At 51.6% G+C, this 27,573-nt stretch overlaps 2 protein-coding genes across 8 annotated transcripts in view; one reads left to right on the top strand and one right to left on the bottom strand.

Moving 5' to 3' along the window:
• The window catches only part of CDH23 (cadherin related 23), a 344,899-nt gene extending 322,097 nt beyond the window's left edge, over positions 1 to 22,802 (top strand). For 3 of the 5 annotated variants that reach the window (XM_036223824.1, XM_016162287.2, XM_016162289.2), the window contains 25 exons: positions 802 to 927; positions 1,674 to 1,877; positions 2,826 to 3,284; positions 6,605 to 6,721; positions 7,838 to 8,062; positions 8,823 to 8,992; positions 9,219 to 9,356; positions 10,287 to 10,406; positions 11,812 to 11,989; positions 12,100 to 12,311; positions 14,262 to 14,453; positions 14,622 to 14,735; positions 15,421 to 15,550; positions 15,659 to 15,910; positions 15,994 to 16,155; positions 17,657 to 17,913; positions 18,277 to 18,374; positions 18,796 to 18,916; positions 18,999 to 19,078; positions 19,216 to 19,256; positions 19,415 to 19,475; positions 19,964 to 20,093; positions 20,273 to 20,395; positions 20,764 to 20,868; positions 21,741 to 22,067. In XM_036223824.1, the coding sequence (XP_036079717.1) occupies positions 802 to 927; positions 1,674 to 1,877; positions 2,826 to 3,284; positions 6,605 to 6,721; positions 7,838 to 8,062; positions 8,823 to 8,992; positions 9,219 to 9,356; positions 10,287 to 10,406; positions 11,812 to 11,989; positions 12,100 to 12,311; positions 14,262 to 14,453; positions 14,622 to 14,735; positions 15,421 to 15,550; positions 15,659 to 15,910; positions 15,994 to 16,155; positions 17,657 to 17,913; positions 18,277 to 18,374; positions 18,796 to 18,916; positions 18,999 to 19,078; positions 19,216 to 19,256; positions 19,415 to 19,475; positions 19,964 to 20,093; positions 20,273 to 20,395; positions 20,764 to 20,868; positions 21,741 to 22,067 (4,142 nt within the window). Of the gene's footprint in view, positions 1 to 801; positions 928 to 1,673; positions 1,878 to 2,825; positions 3,285 to 5,297; positions 5,586 to 6,604; positions 6,722 to 7,837; positions 8,063 to 8,822; positions 8,993 to 9,218; positions 9,357 to 10,286; positions 10,407 to 11,811; positions 11,990 to 12,099; positions 12,312 to 14,261; positions 14,454 to 14,621; positions 14,736 to 15,420; positions 15,551 to 15,658; positions 15,911 to 15,993; positions 16,156 to 17,656; positions 17,914 to 18,276; positions 18,375 to 18,795; positions 18,917 to 18,998; positions 19,079 to 19,215; positions 19,257 to 19,414; positions 19,476 to 19,963; positions 20,094 to 20,272; positions 20,396 to 20,763; positions 20,869 to 21,740 lie in introns of those variants that run through there. The other 2 variants (XM_016162284.2, XM_016162290.2) reach the window with 2 other exon arrangements.
• A 151-nt stretch (positions 22,803 to 22,953) lies between these two features.
• LOC107519509 (prosaposin) overlaps positions 22,954 to 27,573 on the bottom strand; it is a 30,626-nt gene continuing 26,006 nt past the window's right edge. For all 3 annotated transcript variants that reach the window (XM_016162292.2, XM_036223825.1, XM_016162293.2), the window contains 6 exons: positions 26,661 to 26,756; positions 26,138 to 26,324; positions 25,896 to 26,053; positions 25,441 to 25,521; positions 25,030 to 25,137; positions 22,954 to 24,016 (listed from right to left, as the gene is read on the bottom strand). In XM_016162292.2, the coding sequence (XP_016017778.2) occupies positions 23,981 to 24,016; positions 25,030 to 25,137; positions 25,441 to 25,521; positions 25,896 to 26,053; positions 26,138 to 26,324; positions 26,661 to 26,756 (666 nt within the window). In that variant the 3' untranslated portion in view covers positions 22,954 to 23,980. The remainder of the gene's footprint in view (positions 24,017 to 25,029; positions 25,138 to 25,440; positions 25,522 to 25,895; positions 26,054 to 26,137; positions 26,325 to 26,660; positions 26,757 to 27,573) is intronic.

Below are 27,573 nucleotides of genomic sequence, written 5' to 3'. Positions count from 1 at the left end.
TCAGAGAGTTCCCCTTACTCTTCATCTAGCCTCCCTAGCCTCCCAAGTCTTGATCCTAAGTCAGAATGAGATCACCTGAGATACTCCTTGTGTCTTGCTGGATGTTCCCCTACATGAATTTATTTCTAATCCTTCCAGTGTATATGCACGCACATGTACTAGTACATATTCATGTCAAGGCACATGTGTGGGCGTACACGTCTGCACGGACATAGGCACATGGGTGCCTACACAGTGTAGTTGGTGTGGTGTCCAAACGTGCCCCCCTGCAGAGGCAGACAGGCTCATACCCAGAGGACTCCCAGGCCTACAAGTGCTCCCATGTGTATGCTCGTGGCGATGTGAGCACAGAAGTCCCGCACACAAGTGCGGATACCTAGTTATGCATGGTCAGACACCTGTTTAAAGTGCTGTATACCCACACGTGTGGCTATACTGGGTGGGGTGAGCATATATAGACAGGGCCCACACATAGGGCAGGGATGTCAGGGAGCCCCCAGACCCTCCCGCGGAGTGGCCAGCCTCAAAGACTGCTGGGAAGGCAGGCATGCTCCAGGCAGGCAGGAGGGGCTTGCTCACCACTGTTGTGTTTTCTCCCCAGCAGGGCTTTGAGGCCGCTCCCCAGGCATCTGCGTCAGTCTGCCAAGGCTGCCGCAGCCCGGCCCAGGGCCTCCCCACCCCGTCCACCTCACCTCCCTCCCTCTCATCCATCGTCAGCCATGGCTCACCAGGAAGGGGTTGGGGGTGGGGGCGGGGTGGGGGCAAGTTGACCCTTCAGTGACCCCTCTCCCTCTGGCCCAGGAACCCCCCTCACAGTGCTCAACGGGCCCATCCTGGCGCTGGATGCAGACCTGGATGTCTATGCCGTGGTGACCTACCAGCTGCTGGGTACCCAGAGTGGCCTCTTTGACATCGACAACAGTACTGGTGAGGCCTCTGGCCAGCACGCCCAGCCTGGCTCCATGTCTTCTAGCTGTGGTGGGAGTAATCCCACGGCTAGATCTAGGGCTTCCCTTCTCACTGCTGGATCCGGGCTTTCTATGGAGACCCCATTTCTCACAGCCCCCATCTTGCAGCTGGATTAGGCCATCTAGGGGCCAGGTGGGAAGACCCAGGAGAAGGCTTGGGGACAACACAAGGGACCTGTTAGTTCATAAACCGTCAGCCTAGTCAGAGAGCCTTCCAGCCCCCTCCTTCTATCTCCCCTTGCCCAGGCCAGAGACTCAGGCCCCTAGTCAGCCAAAAGCAACCAAAGGTCTGTCCTCAAACTAGACCCAAATATCCCCAGAAACTATGTCACATCTGTCTAGTCTTAAACAGTAGGCCAATTTGGTGACAGGTGATAACAAGGAGGGATATACTAGTACCTCTCTTAATAGAGCAGGTCAGTCCTCCACTCTGGGTCACTCCTTCCAGGCAGGACTCTGGAGAACTGCAGAGGGCATCTGGGAAGGGGACAATCCCAGGAGACTGGCACCTAGGGGACCTCCCTAAACATTTGTTTTTGAGCTTTTGGGGAAGAAAGTCATTTGTTGCTTTCTCTGCTCCTCTTTTATCTGTTTTCCATATCATGCCCTGGACTTTCTCTGTCCTCTCTTGCTTGGCTCTTGCCCTGTCTCCCCACTGCATCCCTTTTCCTTTGCATCTCCCTGGCTGGTGGTGCTGGGTGCCAGGTGTGGTAACAGTGAGGTCAGGTGTTGTCATTGACCGGGAAGCCTTCTCACCTCCTGTCCTGGAGCTGCTGCTGCTGGCTGAGGACATTGGGCTGCTCAACGGCACAGCTGACCTGTTCGTCACCATCCTAGACGACAATGACAACTGGCCCACTTTTAGCTCTGCAGCCCTCACCATCCACTTACTGGAGAACTGCCCGCCAGGTAAGCTGGGCACAGGCCTCAGGCCCCGGCTCCCAGGCAGGAGCTGGTTGGTGGTATGTGGGGGACTGGAGCCTCACAGGCTGGAGGCAGAATTTACCCTCAGTGGGGAGAAGGACAGGCAGCAGAGTGAATGAAGAGAGCACTGGAGAGGGAGTCAGGAGACCCAGACCCCTCACTTTTCTTCTCTGATCCACAATGAGATTAAAGTATGCAAAATGAGATTAAAGTATGTTCCACCCATGTTCCTGAATGGAAAGACTTTTAAAATCAAAATGGCATTAATGTGATTCCCATCAAAAGTAAATAAGATTTGGAGGGAGGGTAAATTTGATTTTAAAGGTCATCTTGAAGAAAGAACATTTTGGAAAATAGGTATGAGAAAGCTACATTCGACTTAGCAAATATTAAAACATATTACAAAATTACAGCATTTAAAATCATGAGCACAAGAGTCTGGTACCTCAGAAACAGGTACAAGTAAATGAAAGAATGTAATTTGTGATAAATGAAACACTGAAACCAGTAGTAAAAACTAATTATTTAGTGTGCGAAACGTCTATTATTATTTAGTGTAGATTCTCACCCCCTATCAGACATTAAAATGAAACCCAAAGCCATCCTAAGAAAAAAGATATTTGTCACAAGTTATCATAATTATATAATTGCACAAATTGACAAAATGGACAAAGGACAAAAGCAATTTGCAGAAGATACAACTGAATATTAAATTATTTTAAATCGTTCGATCTCACAAACAATGTAAAATAAAATAAGATACTGTTTTTCTACAAAATCGCAAACATGAAAAATGTATAAAGGATATATGTTGGCAAGGCCGTGGTAAGAAGGGGCCCTTGTGAACCACCAACAAATGTCTGTTAGTTGGTGTGATGTTTTTAGAAGAGGCCACTGTGCTCAGCTACTCCCTATTCCCACCCACCCCCACAGGATTCTCAGTTCTTCAGGTCACAGCCACGGATGAGGACAGTGGCCTCAATGGGGAGCTGATCTACCGAATAGAAGCTGGGGCTCAGGACCGCTTCCTCATCCACCCAGTAACTGGAGTCATCCGCGTGGGCAATGCCACCATTGACAGGGAGGAACAGGAATCCTACAGGCTGACAGTGGTGGCCACCGACCGAGGCACCGTCCCTCTCTCAGGCACAGCCATCATCACTATCCTTATCGATGACATTAATGACTGCCGCCCTGAGTTCCTCAACCCCATCCAGACAGTGAGTGTACTGGAGTCAGCAGAGCCAGGCACTGTCATTGCCAATGTCACCGCCATCGACCGTGACCTCAACCCAAAGCTGGAGTACCACATCATTGGCATCCTGGCCAAGGACGACACCGACCGCCTGGTGCCTGACCAGGAGGATGCCTTTGCCGTGAATATCAACACAGGTACAAGGGCCTGCTCCCCTCCCAACTCAGGTCCTGACTCCCTGCCCTGGTCTCTTTTCCTCGCCCTCTTCTTTCATGTTCTCTCTCTCCCCCTGCCCCGCTTTCTTTCCCTCAGCTGCTCCTCTGTCTTTGCTCTTCTCTTCCCTATTGATACCACATCCTTCCCTCTGCTTCCCATCTCTCCCTTTGCTCCTTCCCTCTCTCCTTTCTCTTCTTCCTCCCCCCTTTACCGGCTCCCTCTCTTTCTGATTCTCTCAGTCTACCAGTGTTGTATGAGAGTGCCCATCTTGCTACTCTCTTGCAAGCATTAAATATTAGAAAGTTTTTTAAATTATTTTTTCAGTTGCAGCTCAATATTATTTTATATTAGTTTCAAGCGTACAGCATAGTGGTTAGACATTTATATAATTTATGCAGTGATCCCCGCGATTAGTCTGGTACCCACCTGGCACTATACATAGTTGTTGCAAAATATTACAGAGTTTTTATGTTTGTAACTTTCTAGGAAAATGGTACTTTGTTTTAATATGCACTTCTTTAATAATTAAGTGGTAGAACACTTTTTTATGTATACCGATATTTAAAGCATCTGTTATATTATTTATCCATCTCCCCCCATATGTGTGTATGTATGTATATCCTTAATGATTTTCTTACACTATCACCAAACAAAGGGAACTGTGGCCTCTTTTATGATTTATGCAGCTCATTATAATTTCAGTGGTTTTACCATTTTTCCAAAAGTTCAGTGTATTTGCTCCTCTGGGAAGTTAGGGAAAGGACATGGGACCTCACAGGTATTCTTCTTGGAAAGCCCAGAGGAGTGACAGAAAAACTAACATGACCATTACAAAATGCTAAAAATTGTTGTTATTTAGAGAAATGCATAGTAAAACAGCAGTGAAATACCAGTTTTTCAAATGTAGTTAGCAGATATTAGGATGCTGAGCAATATTAAGTATTGGCGACAATGTGGGCACATCAGAACCCTCATACACTGCTGTCGGAGTTTAGACCAATTTTACCAACAGACAGCAATCTAGCACAAAATGCACTCATACCCTATAACTCAGCAATTTTACTCCTTGGTATATGTCCCAAGGGAATTCTCAGGTCAATTATGGGACTATCTGAGGATGTTTCCTGCAATGTTATTGGTGGTGGGAGTTGGAGGCCACTTGGGCACCCATCCTCGGGAGGCTGGAAACTAAAACATTGTGAGTATGCATCATGGGATACCAGGCAGCAGTTAGAAGCAACAGATTAGACTCACAAAGAGCAATATGGATAGACCTTAAAAATGAGAGTAAGAAATAGGATGGGATATATATACCACAGTCCCATTTGCATAAACATAAGATATATGCACATGAAACAATAAATGATTTTCAGAAACACGTTCAAATAAAAAAATACACTTCAATACATTATAATAATTATCTCCGAGAAGGGAAGGGGCAAGGAGTATGGGAATAAAAAGGAGTAGATACGTGCATAAAACAAGAGTGGTGCCAATGAACACAGTGTGCAAAGAATATGATTAACTCAATCTACATCTGCGGCCCAAAGGGAAAAAGAAGACAGGAAAACCATTAGCACTAGAAGTCAGATAGGTTAAGCCATGTCCCAGGTTAGCAAAATCTCATTGCAGTGGTGGTCAGGACCACGGAGAGTTGCTCCACACCTAGCCCAACATTATGCTGTGTAGTACTGGTGTCTCTACCACTTTCCTCTTTTCTGTCCTCCCTGTCTCTAACTGACACTTTCTCTCTATTTTTCTTCCCAGTGTCTTCTCTGTCCCCTCTTCCTCACACTCTCCCCACCTTTTTGCTCATCTTCCCTCCCCCTTCCTCTCCTTGTGAACTGGGCTTCCACGTGTTACCCTGGCTTCCTTCCCCTCTGTCTCTTCCACTTCACAACCTCCCTTCCAAAACACCTGCTCTGGCCAGCTCTGAGTATCAGCCCCTCCCCACCCCACGCCCTGCTCTGCTCCATTCGTTCTGCACCCTGAACTAACTAATGTTAACCCTCTTCTCTCTTCCTCACGGCTGGCAGGCCCACAGGTTTGAGCTCTGTTTCTCTGTCACTTCCCACCTCATCTCTTCTCTGATTCACCCCATTGCCTCCTTCCATACCCACTGCACCCCCACCACCCTTCCCATCCTGTGGGGCCCAGGCCAAGGCCGTGGCCCAGCCTTTGCAGACTGAATGCAGCCACCCTCTCCCCATCCTCGCTCCCCAGCCTCGGGGACAGGGAGCGAGAGTAGGAAGAGGAGGAGGAGGAGGAGGCAGCGCCCCAGGGTAAGTGACCACCCCATGGCTGGGGACCCGAGGAGGACAGACACCCAGCAGGGGGATCTGCCAAGGGGAAGGGAATGCCAGAGACCTCAAGGCCTGAGAAGGAGCTGGAAGTAAAGGAAGTTTCACCCTGGGATGAGGCTGATGGAAGGAGGAGCCACCAGGCCCTCCATCAGTCAGGAAGCAGAGCGGTCCCAACAGAGCATCCCTGAGATCAGCCAAACTAGATCTGTCTAGCTTAACCCTAAGTCTCTGGAGGGTTCCTCTGTGACTGGGAACCGGCAGAGGTTCTGAGGGGCAGTGGGTAGGAGGGAAGGAAACAACTCTTTGCTGGTACTAATGTAGGATTGTGTTACTTTGCCACCATCAGCCACATCGTGCCCCACTCACTAGAGACAAGGGAGTAATCCTGACTATCCAGCCCGATCCACCACTATCCCCTCCAGGGAACCCCCTCCAGAGTTTTAGTGGCCTTGACCTTCATTTATACTGGATCTCCCTAGAATACAAGCACTTTAAATTGTGATAAAAAACACACACGCACACACATAACAGAATTTACCGTCTTAACCATCTTCACATTCACAGTTCAGTAGTGTTCAGTAGATTCACATTGTCATGGAATACAAGCATTTTTTAAACAACCAATTACATAGCACTCTCTATTACCAAGCACTGCTCTAAGCTCTTTACACTCATTCAATTGTTATTATCCTCAAAAACGCTTATATAGTAGGTACTGTAATTATCCCCATTTTACGAATGAGGAAATAGAGGTGTAGTGAAGTTAAATCATTTGCCCAAAGTTACCAGCTAGTAAGCAATGAGTGAGGGGCAGATTGATGTACCCCAGCTTGCAGGTGACTGTGGTCTCGTCCCAGCCAAAGTTGAAACCAAATCTCATGTCCATGGGGGACCATTGCCTTTGGTGGAACTTAGGAGGATTGGCCAGGAACACCCCTGGGAGGCCCAGAATTTAGGGGGTTCCCCTGGGGCTGAACCTGATCTGGTCTGGTCTACAGGGTCTGTAATGGTGAAGTCCCCCCTGAACCGGGAGCTCGTTGCCACCTATGAGGTCACTCTCTCGGTGATTGACAATGCTAGTGACCTACCAGAGCGCTCTGTCAGCGTGCCAAATGGTAAGGTTCCCACACAGGCATCTCCCATTTGTTACTCAGGGCTGGTCAGGGCAGGAGGGCAGGCCAGGAACAGGCACAGGCCCGGCCCCAGGGAGGAAAGAGGGACATAGAAGGTGACCGCTACAGTGAGGCCCAAGGTGGACGTATGTCCCAGTTGTTGGGCTGAGCTCAGCAGTGGAGTATCCAGAAGCCCAAATTTTGTGTGTTCATGAAACTCGAGGCTTAGAGTGGGAAGGAGGCTTGGTAGAGGCTGATTGAGAACTGAGAAAAGAAGGGATTACAGGTCAGAATTCATTATCAGAACTGGTAACGAACATGTGCCTGGGGTGTGAGACAGGAACCTCAGATCTAATAGGAAGCCACAGGGTCAGTTTAGAGGAATGAAGGCATAAGGAAAGCTGGTATGAAGCCAGAGATGCCACATTGGGGTGCACAGGCACTGCAGCAGGGAGGAGGAGCTGGATGCTGCCTTCCACGGGCTGGCACAGACTGCCCTGACTGCAGCCTGAGGCATGGGCTGCAAGGAGCTGCTAGAGGCATGGATTTTGTGTGAGAAGAGTGGGGAGCAGGGAGAGCGATGTAGGGATGGGTGGCCTCAAGTGGCCTCTGCCATGAGGCAAGGACAACTTGCTGGGGTGAGGAGATATGCCTGGCAGACATCATCTGTTACCTTTATAGTCCAGAGGACTGTTTTCAGGAAGGGCAGACTTGGTCATCTTCTATATGTCCTACACTTAGAGAGCAAAGGGCCAAGGCCGGTTATATAAAGGGAACAACTCAGACGGGAGACAGAAGGCTGAATCGTCGAAAGGGTCTTAAAGATCATCTTAGTCTTATCTCATTGGGCAGGTTAGGAAACTGAGGTATAGTAAGGGCCAGGGGCTTTACCAAGGTTACCTAGACAGCTGGTAGAACCCAAGCCCCTTTGCCTCTGAAAGAGAGCTGCCGGACCAGAGGAAAGGATCACGTGCCACTCAAGGGTTGGGTCATGCTTCAGGGATCCCAGGAGGGCTGTGAGATGCTGCCATCTTCTCTGGGTGTGGCTGAGTCTTAGGAAGGCCGGCCCAGCCATATTGGTGCCCCTCACATCACCCTCACCCTCTGCCTCCACCCCAGCCAAGCTGACAGTCAACATCCTGGATGTCAATGACAACACGCCCCAGTTCAAGCCCTTTGGGATCACCTACTACACAGAGCGGGTCCTGGAGGGGGCGACCCCAGGCACCACGCTCATCGCTGTGGCAGCCGTGGACCCTGATAAGGGTCTCAATGGGCTGATCACCTATACCCTGCTGGATCTAGTGCCCCCAGGCTATGTGCAGCTGGAAGACTCCTCAGCAGGTAGGTAGAAAATCTGCCTGAGGAGGGTTGGGGGACATATGTGTGCCTGCTTAGCCTCCAAGAGGGACTACATCCCACTTCTCACCCTCCAGTTGAGGCCATACCATGGCCCTCAGTGAGCTAGGCCAAAGCCAACATGGCCAATGTTCCAGTCACTAGCAGATGTCCAAACTAGAGGAAAGGACAGAGTACCTGGTCCTAGATTGGGATGGAAGCCCCTTTGAGGTCTGCTGGAAACCTGGAATACTCCACCACCATCTCTACCACCCCAGCTTCCACAAGAGTCATCCCTCAGTATCCATAGGGGATTGGTTCCAGGACCCCCTGTGGATACCCAAATTCAAAGATGCTCAAGTTCCATAGTTGACCCTCTGTCCATATCCACAGTTCCACATCTGCAGATTCAGCTAACAGAGGATTAAAACCTGCACATACAAAGGGCCGACCGTATTAGTATCAGTTAGGGAGCAAGAAGGCCAACAGGAAGTGTCTCAGAGGGGGTCCTGGGCATGTTGATGTTCATCCCTTTGTCTTGTACAAAGCTTTGTCACCCCTCCAGGAAGAACAGCTGGATGCCAGCTGCTCTCTACCCTCCAGTAAGGAGAATAACTGGATGCCATTGGGCTGTGCTGCCTGGGCATCCTCCTCCTTCAAGGGACCACATCTGCCCCTCAGAGCTCCAGATCCTTCTCTTTATACTTTGGAGAGCTTCCATAAGTGAGGAATAGCCAAAATGGCACTGGGTACCTCTGTGTCTTAGGGAAGGTTATTGCCAACCGGACAGTGGACTATGAAGAAGTGCACTGGCTCAACTTCACCGTGAGGGCCTCAGACAATGGGTCCCCACCCCGGGCAGCTGAGATCCCCGTTTACCTGGAGATTGTGGACATCAATGACAACAACCCCATCTTTGGCCAGCCTTCCTATCAGGTGGGTGGCCAGGCCAATAAGTTGGGTCTAGGACATGTGCCCATTCTTTGGGGTCTTCGGGCATCTTCTGTTACCACTCTGCAAGCCTCTAAGCCTCATGGGAGTAACCATCCTATGAGCAGCTTGATGCCCTGGGTTGTCTGTATCAGTGAGTTCCTAGGGCAGGGCCATAGACTCCAGGACTGATGTTGGCCCACTCTTTCTCTCCCTGCCCACTGGGCCTTAGGAAGCTGTCTTTGAGGATGTGCCTGTGGGCACAGTTATCCTGACAGTCACTGCTACTGATGCTGACTCGGGCAACTTTGCCCTCATTGAGTACAGCCTTGGGGATGGAGAGGGCAAGTTTTCCATCAACCCCACTACGGTAAGCAGGCAATGAGGTGTGTGGGTCTGGGGAGGGCCCAGGATCATAGGCTGAGAAGCCACCAAAAGTAGTATAGTCATCCCTCTGTTTCTGGGTCCTGCCACCTGGACATCCATAGCCTCAGGTTTTAGTCAAGTCAGCAAGGCTTGTTCTCAGAGTCCCAGACATCCTGCAGACTGTGGCCTTTCTGTCCCAGCAGACATGGAAGGAAGTAGCCAAAGTCTTTTGGAGCTAGCCCTTTGTGGGGAAAAACTTCTGAGATGCATTCCCAAAAGACTCAAAAACTTGATTCAAGTTCGTATGACTGCTTTTTGAAACTGTCAAGGGAGACATAGGCAACTCTGCAGAAAGTTGACACCTCTGTGGCCCTATACTCAGTACATCTTCCAAGCCTCCATGAGTCTCAGACTTGAGGGAGGGCAGAAACTCAAGAAAAGGTGGGCAATGATTTCTAATGTCTGCAAATTGGCTCAAAGCTGCTGTTTCAGTAGAGAGCCCTGTGGCCTGGGGTGGTTGGTCAGGTAGGGCCTTCCCCAGTTGCTGAGCTAGAACTGGACTTTCCCTCCTACTGCCTCCCCGTGCCGATATCCCCCTGCATTCTGCCCTCTCAGCAGTGTGCTCACTTCCTGCTAGGTGTAAACAATCCGACATGCTCCTGGCCTGGCACTATGAACAGCATATATTTATGGAATACTACCATGTACTCAACCAGGTAGTGTGCTCCAGCCTGGGCCATTCATCCCATCTCTAGGTGGACCGGGATAGTGAGTGCCAGAGCCACTAGAATAAGAGCTCCATCGGGGCAAGGGCCATTGTCTCTTCTGTTCAGTGCTGTATCTCCAGAGCCCAGAACAGTATTTGGCACATAGTAGATGCTCAATAAATAAATGCTGAATTGATGAAAGACCTGGCTCCACCTCCCCCTACTAGGGTGACATCTATGTGCTGTCTTCTCTGGACCGGGAGAAGAAGGACCACTATATCCTGACTGCCTTGGCCAAAGACAACCCCGGGGATATAGCCAGCAACCGTCGAGAGAATTCAGTGCAGGTGAGGGGTGCCAGCCTGGGCCAGGGACACCGGGCGACTGGGGATGTAGAGGCAGCAAGCAAAGCCTTTAGAGAATGACTGCTGCAAAGCAGGAGCAGAATCACCTGGTCCCCTCAGAGATATGACAGCAGGAAGAAGGCAAGAGCTTAGCTGGGTAAGTCACAGTGGCTGTGGCTTAGGGATTTGGGGACTCTAGCAGAAATCCCTTGTGCCAAACCCCTGCTAAGGCAGCTAAACATACCTGGATATAACCCAAATAAAGCCTGGGGCTCCACACGGCCCAGCGTCTCCATCGTGTCCCACTGAAAGAAATAGTTTGGCACCTAAACATAATTATAAGGCAATTATCTTCATTTATATTTCTTAAAAACCATTAACAAGAGATCAAATTCACAGCCCCATTCCCAGTCAGTTCTAGCGTCCACAGTTACTCTAAGGCCAGTACCCTACCTTCTACACTCTACCCCATTTCTGTCCAAAGTCTCATTCCTTGAGGCTTTACTTTAATCATCCCTTCTTCTTTCCGCCCTATCCAGGCATGTCCTTCTCCATTCAGTTCTTCCAGTTCTCCCTACAATAACCTAAGTATCCAAAAAAACTGTCCTGGGTGAGAAGGTGAAAAGCTGGGTGGGCAAATTCCTTTTAGCAGGTAAGGGGAAGAGGCTGGGAGCACACATCTGAATCCTGTCCTTGTCACCTAGCCATGTGCTGTGTGGGGGAAAGCACAGCGTTTGACTTCAGAATAAGGCTGCTTCCCTCCCAAGGCGGTGGTGAGCCAGGGGGATGGGGCGGTGGGGAGTAGAAAGTGCTTTGTGCACCAAAAGGGGCTCTTAAAATCACTTCTGTGAAAAGCTCCGGTGAGGATGCAGGCAGGCAGGGCCGCAGGAGCCAGGAGGAAAAAAAGTCCTCCTGCCCTGGGCTGTGGGCTCCACGGAGAGAGCCACGTCCCAGGCCAGACACAAATCCCAGTCAAGAGGGGGCATTCAAGGGCGGAGGAATCACCATCCAGCACTGAGGTCCGGAAATTAGAATGAGTTGTACGGGGCCGCTCAAGGCAGGAGCCAGGGGCAGCGCAGGAGGTGCGCGGGAGGGCCTCCTGCTTCAGGGCCCAGACATAGAGACCTGTTAAGCACAGTCCCAGCTGCGAGTGTTTCCTCACGCCAGACACCACAAACATACTGTCACCATCTAGCAGATACCATTACAGGTGAACCCCACAAGCCCCTGAGAGGAGATGTGTTGTCCCCAATTCACAACTAAGGAAACTGAGGCTCGGGGGGTTAAATATGTTTGAGGTCAAACTCCAACAGCGGGCACTGTCCACCTCTTTTCACTTGTCTGTGACTAGGTCACCTGAAGTAGCCCCCAATATGTTCCTGACCTTTGACCTCAACCTCCCCCCTAGGTGGTGATCCAGGTGCTCGATGTCAATGACTGCCGGCCACAGTTCTCCAAGCCCCAATTCAGCACAAGCGTGTATGAGAATGAGCCAGCAGGCACCTCGGTCATCACCATGATGGCCACCGACCAAGATGAAGGCACCAATGGGGAGCTGGCCTACTCGCTTGAGGGCCCTGGCGTGGGTATGTAGCCTGCCCTCCACCAGTGATGCCTTGGGAGGGTATGGGGTGGGAGGAACAAGTGGCCATGGGAAGGATGTCTCAGCCAGAGCCATGCCCTGCCCTCCTGCCAGAGGCCTTCCACGTGGACATGGACTCAGGCCTGGTGACCACAAAGCGACCACTGCATTCCTACGAGAGGTTCAACCTGACCGTGGTGGCCACAGATGGCGGAGAGCCCCCACTCTGGGGAACAACCATGCTCCTGGTGGAGGTCATCGATGTCAATGACAACCGCCCCGTCTTCGTGCGCCCACCCAATGGCACCATCCTCCACATCAGAGAGGTACTGCTGTCTCCTGGAGCCTCCTGCCCACCACATCCCCCTTCCGATATCCAGACCGCTTCCTCATCCTACAGTCATGCCTGGGAGAGTGAAAGGGCCCCCACTGTGAAGGTGGAGAAACTGATGCCAGAGCAGGGAACAGACTTGCTCAGTGCCACACAGGGCATTACTGAACAGTGGTTAGTAATATGGGCCTTGTCAGCGAAAGGTCTTATGTTCAAATCTAACTTTATCACTTACCAGCCAAATTACCTTGAACAAGTAACTTCTCTCAGTCTGGTTTTTCATCTGCAGAATGGGACTAATAATAGTAGATGCTCCATCTCTTGCTCTTAAATATCTGCCAAGAAGGACAGTCTCTCAGAAATCCACTTCCCCCTTACTGTCTCAAAATAAACATACCCCTTCCGTCTGTCTGTTGTTCCTGCCCATATCAAAGTGGAAACAGCCTGGGAGTTGAGGGTGGGCATCAAAATAAGAAACAAGGGGAAGTGGCTGAGCTTCTGGAACCGCTCCAATTTTCCTTTCATTCCTTGCTCTGAATTGCCTTGTAAAGATGGAGAAGTCCTCCTCTCTCTCCTACCTTTTCCTTCCCTCTTAGCAGTCAGGCCCAAAGTGCTCCTTGGTGGTACAATCAGGGTATCTCCCATTTGTTCTTTGCTCCCCAAACTTCACCATGTCTCCAGGTCTCCAAATGTCAGAATTAAGTCCGTGTTGTCATTCTTATCTCCTCTTTGAGGTCCCATGGGAGACATTGCTGCCAGGGCCGAGCTCTAGGAAACACTGTTTTTACATTGTGATTTGCTTTTACCTGTGCCTACTGTAATGATCAGTCCTCTTTGCTTTGCCCATTAGGGATCTCAGAATGGCCAGTCCATCTCGAGTGGCCCTGCAGTGTCTTAGCATACACACCTTACCTCCTATCCTTCAGTTCCCATTTTCCTGCCACACATTTATTTACCCTGATTTTTTTAACTTGTTTACTCTTATTATAATTTATACTTTCTTGTAAACTGCTTCAAATCCTTTGTTGAATGAGGAAGGATATAAATTCATAATAATCTAGTTCTTTTCTACACCAAAGGTCCCATTTACTAACTTTTTCTCTTCAAGAGCTCCATTTTTTGAAAGATTTATGTCTCCCAGCACCTAGCATTTGTTAGATAATAACCTGTTTGTCATCTGGCTTTCTATTAACTAGCTATAACTGCCATTCAGAGTTTCTGATTGTCACGATCAATGAGATAAACAGTGAAACTGTGCTGAGCTGGTAATTGTTCAACTAAAAGCAAAGAAATTTGTTCTTTTCCTTGCGCCCTTGCAGCTTTATCATGGGTCAATGTGTGACATCAATCAGATTTTTTGATATGTTACACGTAACTCAAGGGATTCAGGAAACTGGGCCTCAGAGAAGTGAAGTGGCATGCCTAGGTCACAAAGCGAATTAATAACAGACTAGAACTCAGGTGTCTAGCCTGAATCTACCATGTCACCCTTCCCGCCTGTCCCTCATTTTCAAGTATCCCATTGGGTGGTGGATGGTGTTGTTTGAGGGTACCTAGGACTGTTTGGGGTAGCAGAAAACAAGACACACCTAGAAACAGAGGATGGTTGTGGCCTCAGCTTTTGAATACCCCTTCTGTCTTCTAAAACTTAGCATACAATGGGTCAGAGAGATAAGGGTAGCCCCGGAAGGGCAGTCACCTGAGAGAGTTTAGGCATGGTGGTCCCCAGGCTAGACCATCATTCGGGCAGCAGCCTTGGCTAGGAGTGGGGCGAGGGGATGTTTTAGCAGGTGCTCAGACTCCAGGAGAGTCCAGCCAGGCAGGCAGACATCTCCTAAGAATGCTAAAATGTGGCGGGGACATTATGCTACAGGAGGAGAAAGAATGAGAGCTCCATCAGACGTCCCAGGAGCCTCCCTCTCTTGCCCCCACCCCCTCCCCGCAGGAGATCCCGCTGCGCTCCAACGTGTACGAGGTCTATGCCACAGACAAGGATGAGGGCCTCAATGGGGCGGTGCGCTACAGCTTCCTGAAGACCACGGGCAATCGGGACTGGGAGTACTTCACCATTGACCCAATCAGCGGCCTTATCCAGACCGCGCAGCGCCTGGACCGTGAGAAGCAGGCGGTGTACAGCGTAAGGGGGCGGGGCCCGGCTCAAGGGGCGGGGCCAAGAGGAGCTTTCCTCTGGGCGCAGGGCCGCCACCTCCCCACCTAGAATGTCTTTAAGAGTGGTGACCTGGCTCTTGGGGAGTGCCCGCCTGGGGCCCTCTGTTTCATCCTCTGACTGCTCCTCCACCTCCAGCTCATCCTGGTGGCCAGCGACCTGGGCCAGCCAGTGCCATATGAGACCATGCAGCCGCTGCAGGTGGCCCTGGACGACATCGACGACAACGAGCCCCTCTTCGTGAGGCCTCCAGTGAGCTCTCACCCATCCCTTGCGCCGGTCACACCCACACAGAGAGAGACTCCCAGCCTGCAAGGGCACATGTGCACATACTCCCCTTTACAATATACACGCGTAGTTGCACACAGAAACCTACACACACTTCACAGGACAAATATGTATTGGGCAGCTACTATTGCAAAGCACTACACAGCAGACAAAAAATGCCTGACTTCTGGAGCTGACATTCTAATTTTATACAATGTACACAGGAAGCCTGGAAATCAGCTCTACTTTGAGCTGGGGCTGAGCCCCTTGCATGGACTCAGACTCACTGACTTGGTTTTTCCTTCTCATGTGCACATGGGACGTGATGTTCCCTGGAGAATGCATGGGTGTGCACATCTCACATGCATATAAGAGAATGTGACCCCCTTGTTCAAACATCCATTCATGTGCTAGGGAACTTCAGAGAACACGCCAAGCCCAGCCCTGTCCTCATGGAGGATGTCACTGAGTAACATCCCTTAGGGCAGAGCTGGGAGCTCCGAGGCTCAGGCTTTGCTCCCTTGAGGTCACAGCCTTTCTGCTCACCCCACGAGGTGTGTGCAGTCAACTCCCTCAGCATTCACAAAAGCCCTGCCTAGGGCCCTCTGGCAGGAGCTGAAAACGGGCCTCCCTTGGGCCTCCTGTGATGACATACCCCTCCCCCCTGCAGAAAGGCAGCCCCCAGTACCAGTTGCTGACAGTACCCGAGCACTCACCACATGGCACCCTCGTGGGCAATGTGACAGGCGCTGTGGATGCAGACGAGGGCCCCAACGCCATCGTGTACTACTTCATTGCAGGTGGGTCCTGATGAGGCTAGTGCCCTACCTATGCTAAGGCTGGAGATGACCCCAATATGCCCCACCTTGACCCTGCCCCCTCACCCTGTGTCATGGTCCCACCTTCAGCTGGGAACGAAGAGAAGAACTTCCATCTTCAGCCCGACGGACGTCTACTGGTGCTGCGGGACCTGGACCGGGAACGTGAAGCTGTCTTCTCCTTCATCGTCAAGGCCTCAAGCAATCGCAGCTGGACACCTCCCCGTGGACCTTTACCAGACCTGGACCTGGTCACTGACCTCACCCTGCAGGAGGTGCGCGTAGTGCTAGAAGACATCAACGACCAGCCACCGCGCTTCACCAAGGCTGAGTACACTGCAGGTGCAGGGACTGGAGCCTGGGCACAGGGTGTGGGGTGGCCCCTGCCCTACCACTTACACCCACCCACCTGCCTATTCCTTTAGGAGTGGCCACTGACGCCAAGATGGGCTCAGAGTTGATCCAGGTGCTGGCTCTGGACGCAGACATCGGCAATAATAGTCTGGTCTTCTATAGCATCCTGGCCATCCACTACTTCCGGGCCTTTGCCAACGACTCCGAGGATGTGGGCCAGGTCTTCACCATGGGTAGGTAGGGGCCTGGTCACACATGGATGGCCTCCAACCAAGACCTCTGTCACTGCATGGACTGTATCTGGAAGATATGAGGATAATCTGTGTAGGCACAATGGGGTACAGGTGGCCCGCCAACCATGTCAGTCCTTTTATTCATCTACCCATCCATCCATCATTCATCCATTCAGCCGGCCATCATTTGTTAATCCTTTTATTTATTCACTTATCCATATCTACATCTACCCACCTACTTCCTTCTTTTTGTCTTCCTTCTTCCCATTTCCTCCTCTATCTATTATTTATCCCTCTATCCACTCACCCACCCATTCATCCATCTGTTCCTCTTTGCTCTCATACATACATTCATCCACCCATCTTCTCATTTTCCTTTCTATATATCCACTTGTCTTTCCATTCATGCACCTCGCCTTCCCATGTCAGGCACTGTGCCAGGCACCGGGGAACCAGAATTCAAAGAGCACACTTGTATCTACTAGTGTGCAATGTCTGCTTGTGTACTTGCCTGTGTTGATGGATGAGCCCCTCTGGGTCAGGTTCTAGAAGGTGTCCCAGTGGGTGTCCCATTACTTACTTCTAGCCCTAACATCTTCCCTGCTCTTTTCTATCTGTAGGAGTAAATCCAGACTCCTTGGCCTGGCATTCAAGACCAGGTCTTTCTCCTAATCCCCCTTGCTGATTCTTCATTCCCCCTACTATCCTTAAGGGCCTTGTGCTCAGTCAAGCTGAACCCACATTCCTTCAGCCTGCTCTACACCATCCCCCCTGCACCTTTGATCCCTTTTCTTCACTTTCTGGAAAACCATCCTGACCTTCACCTCTGCCTTCGGATATGCTCTCGCCAAACATCCTTCAAAATCTAGTTCATATGCCACCTCTTCCAATCACAACCAGACACCATCCCTTTGTCCTCTGAGCTCTCTCTGCTTTTTATTTTAATAAGCTAAAATACGTAAGGGCTAAGTAGCTAGCTAAAGGCCACACAGTTATAAAAGGTCAGTAAACCCAAGTCTATTGTCTTCTCAGAGACGACTGGGCTGTACCTCCTGAGGTCATCTCCCTACTGTGACTGTTGAATTCTGAACTACCGAGTGTGAAAGACACTGAAGGGGCTCAGACGTGTCTATAGTACTCCAGCAGGGGGCACCAGAGTCGCAAACGCTTCATCCTTGGGCCAGCACAGCCCACGGTTGTGTTTTGTTGACTGTGCAGAATGTTTAAATAAAAACTTAGGTCAATAGTTAAAAATCAGGAGGGTTCACTAGAAATCTCTAGAGGAGATGCAGGTCCGGCAGCACGAGCTGTACTTTCTCCTGACAATAGTCAAGCTGAAGCCCTCCCTGGGCTCTGCAGACATCTGAGTCCTCAGTTGCTGCAGGCAGGTGCGGTCTTCTCTCGGTATGTCACTTCCCTGGACCTTACCCCTTCCTAGAGGATTCTGGGGCACTGGGGGCGGGGCCCTGAGCTCCTCCCCACCTATGGGCTTTTCCTACAGGGAGTGTGGATGGCATCCTACGCACCTTCGACCTCTTCATGGCCTACAGCCCCGGCTACTTTGTGGTGGACATCGTGGCCCGGGACCTGGCAGGCCACAACGACACGGCTATCATCGGCATCTACATCCTGAGGGATGACCAGCGCGTCAAGATCGTCATTAATGAGATTCCTGACCGCGTGCGTGGCTTTGAGGAGGAGTTCATCCGCCTGCTCTCCAACATCACCGGCGCCATCGTCAACACTGACGACGTGCAGGTGCCCATGGAACCCACGCTGGCGCTGGGGGCAATGGAGGGAGAGGGGCACTAGGCCACAGGAAGGACAAGGCATTGTGGAGAGGTCCCGGGTGTGAAAGGGGTTATATGCCCTTCAATCACTTCCTAGCTGCATGACATTGGGAAAGTTCTTCCAAATCTCTGGGCCTCACTTTTCTCATCTATAAAAAGGAGCTAATAATAGTGCCCAGTGCAGTGCTGTGAAGTGATGGTCACTGTGCTTCATCCTCAATGAGCACTCAGGAGTGATGGGTTTATTGGTAAGGCAGGGTAGGAGGAGCTCCTAGCCCATCCCAGCCCATCCTTTGCACCTGCCACACACTGGATGCTCCTTCTCGCCTAGTTCCACGTGGACAAGAGGGGTCGGGTGAACTTCGCACAAACAGAGCTGCTCATCCATGTGGTGAACCGTGATACCAACCGCATCCTGGACGTGGACCGGTGGGTGGGGGCCTGTGCTCCAACTGTCGGTCTGCTTCCCTGCCCTGGAGTTGGGGAGGAGACCCACCAACAGAGGCACAGATAGCACCATCAGGCCTGCTGTGTGGGGCTGTCCCCCAGAGGTGGGCAGGGCTAGTAGTATACAGTTTGTGGATATGAACAGAGTGCTGCCCCCTCTGAGCCTTACTCTTCCCATGTGTAAAATGGGAGTATTACACTGAATGTGAGGATCAGACAAGATCCTGCATGAAGGGATGGTGAACCCTGTAAGATACAAAGCTGGGTGGGCTTTAATCTTGCAAAGCTTGAGGGGAGGGTGAACTTTAGGAGCATGAAGCAGGAACTGGGCAGACTGGCCTGACTGGGAAAGCTCTTAGAGGATGGCTAAGGATGAGAGCTAAGGTCCCTGCCCCTTGCCCAGGGTGATCCAGATGATTGATGAGAACAAGGAACAGCTGCGGAACCTTTTCCGGAACTACAATGTCCTTGATGTGCAGCCTGCCATCTCTGTCCGGCTGCCCGATGACATGTCCGCCCTACAGGTACCCCTGGTGGTACCCACCCCACAACCCCCTCTCTGCCCTGGATGCTCTCACCTGCTCACGCCTGGCCCTGTTTCCCCAGATGGCAATCATTGTCCTGGCCATCCTCCTCTTCCTGGCTGCCATGCTCTTCATCCTCATGAATTGGTACTACAGGACCGTGTGAGTTATCCCTAGCCCCCTACCCTGAGATTGGCTGACCAGTCCTGCTCCTGGGACAGATATGAAGGCAGGCAGGGCCCTGAGATGCCAGCCTAGCCCTACCCTCCTCACCAGCCCCTCTGTCTGCTTCTCTCCAGACACAAGAGGAAGCTCAAAGCCATAGTGGCTGGCTCGGCAGGTGAGCGAGGGCTGTGATGTGTGGGGAGGTGAGAGGCAGGAGGGGTTCCTGGAGAACTTGAGTGCTTGCCCAGGCCCTAAAAGGCCCTGGACCAGCCCAGGCTCCCGGGCGCTGGTGGGGTGGCCGCTTCCTTTCCATGTCCCACCTGCTCCCTGCAGGGAATCGCGGCTTCATTGACATCATGGACATGCCCAACACCAACAAGTATTCCTTTGATGGGTGAGTGGGGTCCCGGAGCCCTGCCTGGTGCACTTTGGGGAGGACTGCCAAAGACCAGCTGGGTTGGAGACGTCCATGCTGCCTCCCAAATAGTGAGGGAACCTCTGACTAGCTGAAACCTGGGATGTGTGCGCCCCCTGGTGGTCCAGCTACCCCGCTCTACTCTCAAAAGCCGTGTCACAGAGCTGGGCTCCCTAACCCTAATAGGCCCCAAGTTCCAGGGGGTGTTGACTTTGGTCACTGGGTACAGGGCGAGGCTTCCAAACCAAAGCTGATCCAGATTGACATGTCCTGTTCTGGGTCTAGTGGGATCCTAGACAGGGGGACGCACTCACAGGTGTCATGGGTAAGGGGCCTACTTACGCTATGGTCCCTAACTCCCTGGTTCTATGACGAGCACTGCAGTTGGCCAGGGAAATGGGCAAGGATGAGAGATGAGGCTGGTAGGACATCTGTCCACTTAAGCCTTCCCTCCTCTCCTCTTACAGGGCCAACCCAGTGTGGCTGGATCCTTTCTGCCGGAACATGGAACTGGCTGCGCAGGCTGAGCACGAGGACGACCTGCCGGAGAACCTGAGTGAGATCGCTGACCTATGGAACAGCCCCACACGCACCCACGTGAGCCAGGGCGAGTGGGGCGCAGGGGTGGACGATCAGGAGGGATGGGAAAGAGGTAGGGTAGATCTTTGCCACCACTGGCCAAGGAGCTGAGTTCTCTGGGAAGTGGTCCCCTACCTGTATGTGAGCATGTGTGTGCGACGTCTGCCTCCAGCCCAGCTAATGTCCCCTCTCACCAGGGAACTTTCGGGCGTGAACCAGCAGCAGTCAAGCCTGATGATGACCGGTACTTGCGGGCAGCCATCCAGGAGTACGACAACATTGCCAAACTGGGCCAGATCATTCGGGAAGGCCCCATCAAGGTGAGCCCTCCCTATAGGCTCCTGCACCTAGAGCCCTGGCTGAGCTTGGACCCCCCTCCAGAGGATGCAGGGACAGGGAAGATACTGGGAAAGAGCTTTCTTCACCTCCAGGCTCAGCTAGACCTGTCCTCCACTGGGGCTAGACCAGCAGGGCAGTAAAAAGGGCCTGGACACCAGCACTGACCAAGAGCTGCTTCCGCCCACAGTGGCCTTTGGGCCACAGCTCCATTGTGAGCTGTCACCAGGCTCTGTTCCTAATCCTCTACGCTAGAATTAGAGGCCTTTGCCTCCTCAAGCCCATCAGTTATGGGAGTGAGTGAAGGGCAGGTGAGGGCCATGGTGGGGGGCTAACCGTTTCCCTCCCCCAGGGCTCGCTGCTCAAGGTGGTCCTGGAGGATTACCTGCGCCTCAAAAAGCTCTTTGCACAGCGGATGGTGCAAAAAGCCTCCTCCTGCCACTCCTCCATCTCCGAGGTAGCCGGGCGGGCAGGGGAGCTGTGTGCCGTGCCCCAGCCCTGGGGGTGCTGTTTCTCCCTCACTCTCCTGCTGCCCTCGTCCTACTCAGAGTCTCTGAAGCTCAGCAGCCAGGGCCAAAGAGGGCAATGGGTAGGGGTGCAGGAAGTCAGAGAGCAGGTTCTGCTGCGGGCTTTCCCAGGGATGGGCTAGGCACTGAGGCAGTGTTTCTCAGATTTGAGGAACCCCAAGAAGATACCTTTACAGGGTGGTGTCATTTAAAGAAACTGGCTGTAGGGTCAAGTAGAATCTACATGTTTGTTTGCCTGCAGTAATATGTCAGCACTTTTAAAAAGTAAGACTTTATCTAAAAACCCAGATTACCAGCTGGGCCAACATCCCCAACTGGAATAGGCTGAAGCCAAGTTCCACACAGGACAAAAGCACCATTTGTGAGTCTCCACTACACCCTATCGATCCTCTCCAACTTTACCTGTGGATGCTTTAGGCCAGCCACAATGAGTGTTGACCCTGCTCGAGGCCAACTTGGTAATAAACCCAGATACAGTTGAATCACAGGATCTTTGTAGATCATCAAAGTGAAAACAAAAAATTAAAGATTCTCATAGGAAGTCCATATTCATGGGAACACATCTGTAACACTGTTAAGTATCCATGGCTTCCCTTTGCACCCAGTTTGAGAAACACTGTTAAGAGGCTGGACAGGCCCGCTGCAGCACGAGCTCAGGGTCTCTTGTGTGCAGTGTGGAAGAAACAGGCACACAGCATGTGGAACTCTGGAGCCACCCACCTGCTCACCCCTTGGGCATAGCCCTGAGTACGTGGGGGGACCCTGAGCCATTGGTGGGGTGGGGGGTCCTGGCCTCTTGCAGCTGATCCAGAGTGAGCTAGAGGAGGAGCCAGGGGAACACAGCCCAAGTCAGGGCAGCCTGCGCTTCTGCCACAAGCCGCCGACAGAGCTCAAGGGGCCGGATGGAATCCATGTGGTGCACGGCAGTACGGGCACGCTGCTGGCCACGGACATCAACAGCCTGCCTGAGGATGATCAGAAGGGTCTGGGTCGCTCGCTGGAGACGCTGACTGCTGCCGAGGCCAGTGCATTTGAGCGCAACGCCCGCACGGAGTCCGCCAAATCAACACCCCTGCACAAGCTTCGAGATGTGATCATGGAGAGCCCCCTGGAGATCACGGAGCTATGACCATCTGTGGGGGTCAAGAGCAGCACCTGTCCCCGGCCCCCTCCCAGGGCAGAGACAGGGGCAGAACCATGGGGTGTGGGCCCCTCCCCCAGCCAACCCTGGGCTCACAACTCTGGGTTGGCCTAGTGGTGGCAGCCCCCCTCAGCTGCTCAGATTCCACTTCTGCCAGACGCTCATTCAGCATCTGATCTCTACCTTCATAAAATTTGTTATTTTTTTAAGAAAACCAAAAACATTAAGTGTCTAAGGATGAGGTAAGGAGTGTCCCTGGGGACCCAGGAGTTTAAGGACCAGCTCAAACCAGGCTGAGTGGAGAGGCCAAGCAGGCGCTCCCTTTCCCACCAGTCCTCATCCCCTGCCTGGCCTTGACTCCCTGACCTCAAGTCCCACTGCATTTTTGCCACATCCCTGGCTGGACATCCAGGTAGGGGCAGTGAGCGGTTCCTGCCTCTACACACCGACAAGGTTAACATCCACGATCCGCGTTCTCTCCATTTCACTGGCTTCCCAAACGTGCCCGGCTCATAAAGAGAAATGACTGATGTTCCTTTGGGTTTCGAATGTAGAGTGTTCGTGTGTATTTTTTTTTTTTTAATTAAGTTATTAACTCAATACTTCCCCCCTAGTTTGTTTAACCGGTACTCACTGGACGTTTCTGGAATGGTCTGAATTTTAAAAGCAACTCACGAGGAACTGGCAGTTCGCTCTGGCTCTGGTGAACTACCACGTGGCTGGTCTCGGAGGGAGGGAGTGGGTGGTGAAGGGCACGGCAGATCTGCACCCAGCCTGGCTCCAGGTAGCTCAGGAGGGACCAGACGAGACTTTCTTTACCCACTTCATTCTCTGGCCAAGAACCCAAGCTTCTGGCTGAGTTGTCACAGAAATGTTCAGGTCTAGTTGACAGACTTTATTGTTAAATCACAGAAACTTTAGTGCAAAACAAAAAATCATTAAGTCCACTTAATAGCAACTGCAGGTCTTGCTGTCTCTTGGCAACCAGAAGTGGAACAGAAGATGCCAACGAGAGAAGAGGAGAGGCAGCAGCCAAGGCCCCTCGACAGCACACCCAGCAGACCCTCTACTTGGAAGCCAGAGGGTCAGGAGCTTGTCATCCACATTTATTTCAAGGTCAAAAAGAACATCTATGAAATGGGTCCAAGGTGAGGGGCTATGACTGCCTAGAGCAATGATGGGCTCTGGGCAACAGTGCAGAGGCACCAAGGAAGCCTCAGCAGTCAGGCAGATACAGAGCGGGCATGAGGCGGTCACCACTGTCCACATACTCACAAAAGCCAAGCCCACACGACCCCCCCTAGAGTTAGCAGGCTGCATTCAAGCAAATGTTCCCCCTCCCCCGCAAATCCACAGAACCCCAAACAAGGCATCGCCAGGAAAGAAAAAAAGCTGAATCAAAGGTTGGCCCAGGAACAGTGAACCCCACCCAGGGCTCCTGAGCGGCTGCTTCCAAATCTGTTACAATGTGAACTACATTGTTTAAAAAGCCTGATTATTTTGAGCCTCTAATCTTTCATACAAAACTGCCTGTTCTGCTTCTCTGTATAGCCGCCAACAGGCCCAGAAGATCGGAGGTCCCTCCTTAGGGTAGGCAGAGGCCTCAGAAGCCAGCCAGCATCCAGAGACCCCTCCTCCTCCAGGTAACCACCATGCAAAGGCAGGCTAAAAGACCCCCAGGGCGCAGTATGTCATCACCCATCCAGCAGAAAGAAAAGGGACACTGAAGCAGCTATGTCAGCGGTTAGGCACCTCCCACACTGACGGCAATGCTACAATAAGGGAGATAAGACATGGAGGGAGAGGGAGGCCTATTTGTTTTCTTAACAAAGTTAATAGATCTGTGTTTGTTCCACCAAACAATTAAGATACTGTGGTTTCTCCAAGATGGAACATTCTTTCTAGTTCCACACATGACGTTTGCAATGCTCAATGGCCTGAAAAGAGAGATAAAACTGGGTTTAGTCTTCATTATGACAAACTTTTCTCTTGGCCTATTTATGCATCAGACACTGAAGTCCCGGGGCAATATCAATTAAAACCAAGGAGCATGTGGCCAGTTTTGGGGGCTCTTAAGGCAAGTACCCACAACAGCAGCTACAAAGCACTCTATGGTGTTTTGCAGACAAGCACCCATGCAGGTAGGGCCCAGAACCCCTTCATCTAGTCACGTGCCAGTGTTCAGCTGACAGGCTGCATGGAGACCCACAAGGCAGAACTCACCCAAGAGTCAGAGGTACACACCAGCTCGGGCCTTAAGAACTAGACCCACAGGCATATTTACCCAGGACAGTGGAAGAAACCTATTCCACCACTGACCATGCTATGGGGTGGGGGTGATGGCAAAGATGGGCTAGATATGGCTGGGATGGGCCTCGCCAGCCCCTCCCTGCAGTGGCCCAAAATGATGCAACATCCCCAACACCAACACAGGCCCCGCTGGTCACGAGGAAGAAAAAGTTGTGCAAAGGAACTTTAAGTAGCAGGCTAGTCCAAACATCCCCACCCAGGAAAGTAGCTAGTGGCTACCCAGCCAGGACAATGCCATAGCACCCTAAGGCAGCTGAGCAGATACAAAGCGACCCCGGAGGAGCATGAGGACTTGCGGAAGAACTGGAGCAATGAATCCTACAGCCCTTGCGAAATCCCTGGGGTGACCTCGTGCAAATGTGACTCTGTCACAAGGGAACTGGGGGCAAACCCAAGAAAGCAGAAGCAAAACAATTACTCAAGAACATGCACCCCAGCTTTCGACCCTCAAAGACAAAAACATAGCCCTGCCTTCACTGGGCAGCCATGAGTAAGCCTAATGGCCTCTCTTGGCCTCGGTTTTTTCACTAACATAAAGACAGGGTAGAGAGCCAGGCACTGAGGCTCCTATTAAAGCATGATTCTCACACGAGCTGCTGCCTGGTAAGGCAGGCCTGGGGGCAGCTACTGAGCTACTCACGTTGCACAGGGTTGCTGTCTCCATGTTCTGGCACCAGTAGCTTGGGCCCCAGACACACTTCTCCGTTCCCAGAAGAGGCTTACGGGCTGCAGGGCAGACTCCAATTTTCTATATGGTAAATAAAAGGTGAAAAGACTGGGGAATAATTAGGTCTGCCCATCTAATCCTTTACAAAACAGATTATCAGCTTCTAGAAGCAGCTAGAATCAGAGCTCCGATGGGCATGTTCAATAAAGATCAGAGTTGCTAAGTGAAGTGGTGGGGTCTACAAGCCTGAGTCTCCAGCTTCCTGGCTACCACACCCCATCCCTGGAGACTCTGCCCCATGGCCAAACATCTCATTCCTTCCTGGGTCCACGCCACCTCCCAGGTTACACTCCCCGAGAACCCACACCGCCTAGCAGAGCTCACCGAGCACACGAAGGACGGATCCATCACTTCCACCAGGATTTCTATCAGCACAGGCTCGTACTCACTCACAAACTGATCACACTGGGAAAAGGAGACATGGGTCCAGGTCTAGGTATGTCCCAGCAGATGGGGACATCAAAGGCGGGCGGTGGGGCGTAGGGGGACTGGACATACTATTTTTAAGAATTCCTGACACTGCCAGCACAGTAGCCCCAGGGCCTAACCAGATGCCCCACCCACCCACATTTGGCCTCTTTTGCTCAAATCGTTCTCTCCCAGTGGCTCCATTTGAGCCAACAGATGCCCTCTGAGAAAATCTCTCTGGATTCCATGCATAGAGGCAGAAATGGCTGGTCTGCCCTCAAAACTTCAGTCATGGTACAATCAATGAACAACACAGCCTTTGCATTCCTCAGGCAGGTTCTGATTCTGACCAAAGGCAGCCCAGGGCATACCTGCTTCTGGTATGGGTCAGGCAGGAAGCTGCAACCTTTCTCGAGAGCAGCCAGAATCTCCTGCTTCGTGCTATTTTTCTCCAGGCTGTGGTCCAAATAGCCAACCAGCTTCTTGCATACCTCACAGAAGCCACCATCCTTCTTCTGAGTCACATGTGCTATGCAAAAGGACACAAGCTCAGTGGTGGCAGGGCCCTCCCAAACCCCAGGGGGCCAGCCAGCCTCACCCCCACTGGGCTCACCAGTCAGTGCAGGCAGACCCTGGGAGGTGCAGAGATGGAGCATGCTGCACACCAACTCAGGGGTCGCCTCCTGCAGGAGGATTGACAGGATGGAGCTGCCGTAAGTGTCCACCACCTCTTGGCACTCTTCAGACATGGATGCAGGCAATTTTGAGCACACTTGATCCAAAGCGTGAATTATTTCTTCCTGAAACACAAGAGAATCACGTGGGAAGATAGACTAGATGGGGTGGGAGAGATTCTGAAAACACTAACATGACCAAGAAACTGGTCAACAGCAAGACGCTGTTAAGTCTTGCAAAAGACTACAACTACAAAGCAGGGTGAAGTGGCCTCCTCCAGCCCCAGCCCAGAAAGAGCCACTAGCAGGAAGTGGCAGTACATATTCCCAGGCTGGTGTCCAACACTAGCTATGGCCAAGCCCGCCTCTTCTACAGGGGTTCTCCCGCTAGGCCATTCTGGCTCAAGGGAGAGGAGAACTCCTCCCTCTGCTGGGAGGGTCGCATTCTGCAAATCCACATACCTCGGTCTTGTTGTTGTCAATCATCTGGACCACCTCCTTCACCACATATTCACACAACTCACAGTAAATATTAGACTTCGCCTGGACCGGGTCCTTCTGTTGAGAGGGTAGAAGGAGAACACCTGAATGCTGAGACCCTCATCTCACCCCTTGCTCCTGCTCCTCCAAAGGAAAGGAGACACAGATGCCAGGGACGAGTTAGCATCGGAAAGAGCCACTTCCTATCAATGTGTGGCTTACTCTCAGTGTCTAGGTTCTAGTCCCTCCTGTTTTTATGGGGTGCGAGACCCATCCCTTTCCCCAATCCTCTCTCACTGCCACTGCCTCCCGCCACCCCGTCCCCTAAACACTAGGAAACAGAAGCAGTGTAACTGTCCCCCCACTCCAAAGAGCTGTCCACGTGATATGTCTGGTTACAGCCATTTCGTCATTCAGCATTCACCCTGCAGAGATGGATGGAAGAGCAGCAACGAAGTGAGGATTCACTATTTACTATTTAGAAGACATTTCAGGTCTGTTCTTGAGCCTTTCAAGTGTCATTAACACCTAAAATTGGCTTTTCTAGAGCCTATCTTTAAAAATCAGTACTGTTAAATCAGCCCTTCTGTGACAATGGAAATTTTATCTCTGCCATCACATACAGTAGCCAATAGCCACATGTGTCAACTGAGCATTTGAAATGAAGCTAGTGTAACCAAGAAACTGAATTTTTTAAAATCCTGTTTTATTTAAATTTAAGTAGTCACATGTGGCTGGAGTATAAGCGATAACTCTCCACTTCCTCTGGCCATTACTTCGGCCAGCAGGGCCTAGGAGCATCTCGACTGAGAAAGAGAGGCAGGCAGCAGAGCTTCCCTGACTCTGACCCTTCCTATGGTCCACACACTGCACATGCTGAAAGAAGGCAGCAGAG

This window comes from Rousettus aegyptiacus, unplaced genomic scaffold (genome assembly GCF_014176215.1).
Source record: "Rousettus aegyptiacus isolate mRouAeg1 unplaced genomic scaffold, mRouAeg1.p scaffold_m13_p_6, whole genome shotgun sequence".
Lineage (NCBI taxonomy): Eukaryota > Metazoa > Chordata > Mammalia > Chiroptera > Pteropodidae > Rousettus > Rousettus aegyptiacus.
Note: the sequence above shows the minus strand (reverse complement) of the source record. Positions and strands in the feature narration are given on the sequence as shown.